Raw genomic sequence first — 2507 nt, 5'->3', positions numbered from 1 at the left:
ATAAAGATTTGACATCATTTTGCAGGTATACGGACGTATAGCGCAATCTCACAGATTTTTTCCAAGTCTTACGGATATTTTAAAAACCTCTGCAGCTGGGCAGGGCAGCTCTCTGTGGTTGTACTGACTGGGAGAGAGAGTGTGCCCCGGCTGGGCAGTGTAGGGAAACGTTCCTGCACTGTTTGTCCAAAAGTGGTGGAAGTGTTTTTGTGACAAATTTACAAAATAATTCTTCTCCTCGTTATCCAGCGCCAACACAAGATTTTCCTCTTCCAAGTCCTCCATCATCAGCAAAGTATACATCCACTTTGCTATCTGTTTGCTGTTTGCATGTGACTTTTGGGTACCAGGACTCCTCCCTCACAGCTTCTCCTTGAGTATGAATTGTTCATGCAAAAAAGACTGTCAGAATCACGTCAGTTTGATCGGATGTTGAGTAAAACCAGTCCTCCAAAGGCTTTGATTTACTGGAACTCATGCAACTTGTGCTAACAGATTGCCACATTGATTATTTAGTTAAATTTGTTGTTCATAATACTCTTTTAAAGCTAAAAAGTGAAAAGCAGAAGTCTTCCAAAAAATAACAGAACTGTTTTCGGAAGTGTGGTTATTCAGGAATTTCCCCCTGGAGCCACCAAATCACAACAATACTTACCAATAATGAATGTAGAGATTACAAAAAATATTTATTTCCAGACACCCCCCCCCCCCTTAAGCATTTTGCAATAATTTGCCCAAACCACATTCTAAAAAGGCATAAAATATATCTATTAGGGCTGTGTATTGGCAAGAATTTGGCGATACAATACATATCATAACAGAGGGTTCATGATACGAAATATCCCGATATATTGCAATACTGTAAGCAAGGCGATATAGTGCGATTTTTTTTGTCCAAAAATTCTATTAAATAAAAACCTCTTACTGAAAAAAAAGAAAAGCTAATGTTTACTCACAATGCTAATGCTACCCTTACTCTCTGGCGCTCAAGAGGTAGAGTAGCCAAATGGCTGGTTCACTGCTGCCAACTAGTGGTCAGAGGCTGAACTACAATATAAAAATGAACTGTTGGCAAGAAGGTTGACATTTTAAACCTTAATTAAAAATCGATACAGGGCTTTAGAATATCGATACAGTATCGGGAAATGAAATATCGTGATATTTCAGTGTATTGATATATTCTTACACCCCTAAAATCCATGCTATGGGGCTGGGTGATTATTTAATCGCGATTATTGCAATTATTTAATTGGCAAGTGTGCACACATTGTTGCTGTTTTGTAGGGTTTGTGTTTCTTTATGACATATTTAATGTGAAATTTAATTCTAAAACTTTAATTTTACAAAAGGATAACTTTATTAATGTGAGATTCCATGATTTACACGTTTTTTTTCTTGGTAAATACTGTTTAAAACACCTTGCAAAAATAATTTAATGTTCTACTGAACTACAGCTATTTGTTGTATTAGCGAAAGCGAAATAATGGCCTTTTTTTCTGTAGCTATTTATTTGTTAAATTATTTTTCAGTCACTTTTTAGATTAACAAAAAAATTGCGATATTAATTGAGATTGGATGACATGAAAAAATTAATGGTGATCATTTTTCTTTGCCATATCGCCCAGCCCTAATATGCTATAAATTACAACATACTTTTTTGTTTTTAGAAGTTAAAATGGTCTGAAATCCAAATGTATTTTAAAAACAACAATAATCTGATATTTGAAGGTAGCTGTTATTATCGTCTTGTTGTTCAAACCAGTCTGTTTTTCTCAGTTTTCATAAATAATGTTGTCCCTGATCCACTGCACAGCCTCTCTGTTATGTTTTTTATTATTCCTGTGCTGATTTTTATTTGCATGTTGCTTCACAGAAACAGCTGGGAGAGAGTTTGGAGAGGCAGCACTTGAGGAAGGAGGACATCGGCAGCAGCATTCACAAAGACAAAGACAAGATGAACATCATAAAGGTACACCTGTCTGGGAGTCCAAACACACAGCAGCACTTACAGATGGAAATAAAATAAACATGTCCTCCTTTGTGATTAGTGGTGTTTATAGATGTGTTGACAGTTTGATTTTTAGAAATGATTATTCTCTGAAGGGCATATAGATTTAGGTTGTCAGCTGTGAATAATAATAATAATAATAAAGTGTTATGCCTACAAAAACCTTTTTTCTTTTAAAACAATGTGTGAAACTGCACCTGCAGAGGTGACAAACAACATCTCATCTGAAGTACAATAGGCAGATGAGAGGTAGTCTGTGTATGTTGGGCTCAAAAGATGGGAAAACCGTTTCTAATGAGAAAAACAAACAAACACTGTTTGATAAATAACATCTTTGAATCGTTGGCTTTTTTCAAACACAATATTGTCTGCATAAACTTTAACATCTTAACTTTTTGATCAAGTAACACACACTTTCACTCTTAACATGGCACAAATATAACCAACTGCAATGGCACACACACACACACACACACACACACACACACACACACACACA

The 2507-nt window shown here is 35.6% G+C and overlaps 1 protein-coding gene across 1 annotated transcript in view; it reads left to right on the top strand.

Annotated features, from left to right (window-relative positions):
• trim105 (tripartite motif containing 105) overlaps positions 1-2507 on the top strand; it is a 10595-nt gene that overhangs the window by 2570 nt on the left and 5518 nt on the right. The window contains exon 3 of the mRNA XM_014006087.1: positions 1874-1969. Coding sequence (XP_013861541.1) covers positions 1874-1969 — 96 coding nt within the window. The remainder of the gene's footprint in view (positions 1-1873; positions 1970-2507) is intronic.

Source organism: Austrofundulus limnaeus, unplaced genomic scaffold (genome assembly GCF_001266775.1).
Source record: "Austrofundulus limnaeus strain Quisiro unplaced genomic scaffold, Austrofundulus_limnaeus-1.0 Scaffold34, whole genome shotgun sequence".
Classification (NCBI taxonomy): Eukaryota; Metazoa; Chordata; class Actinopteri; order Cyprinodontiformes; family Rivulidae; genus Austrofundulus; species Austrofundulus limnaeus.
Note: the sequence above shows the minus strand (reverse complement) of the source record. Positions and strands in the feature narration are given on the sequence as shown.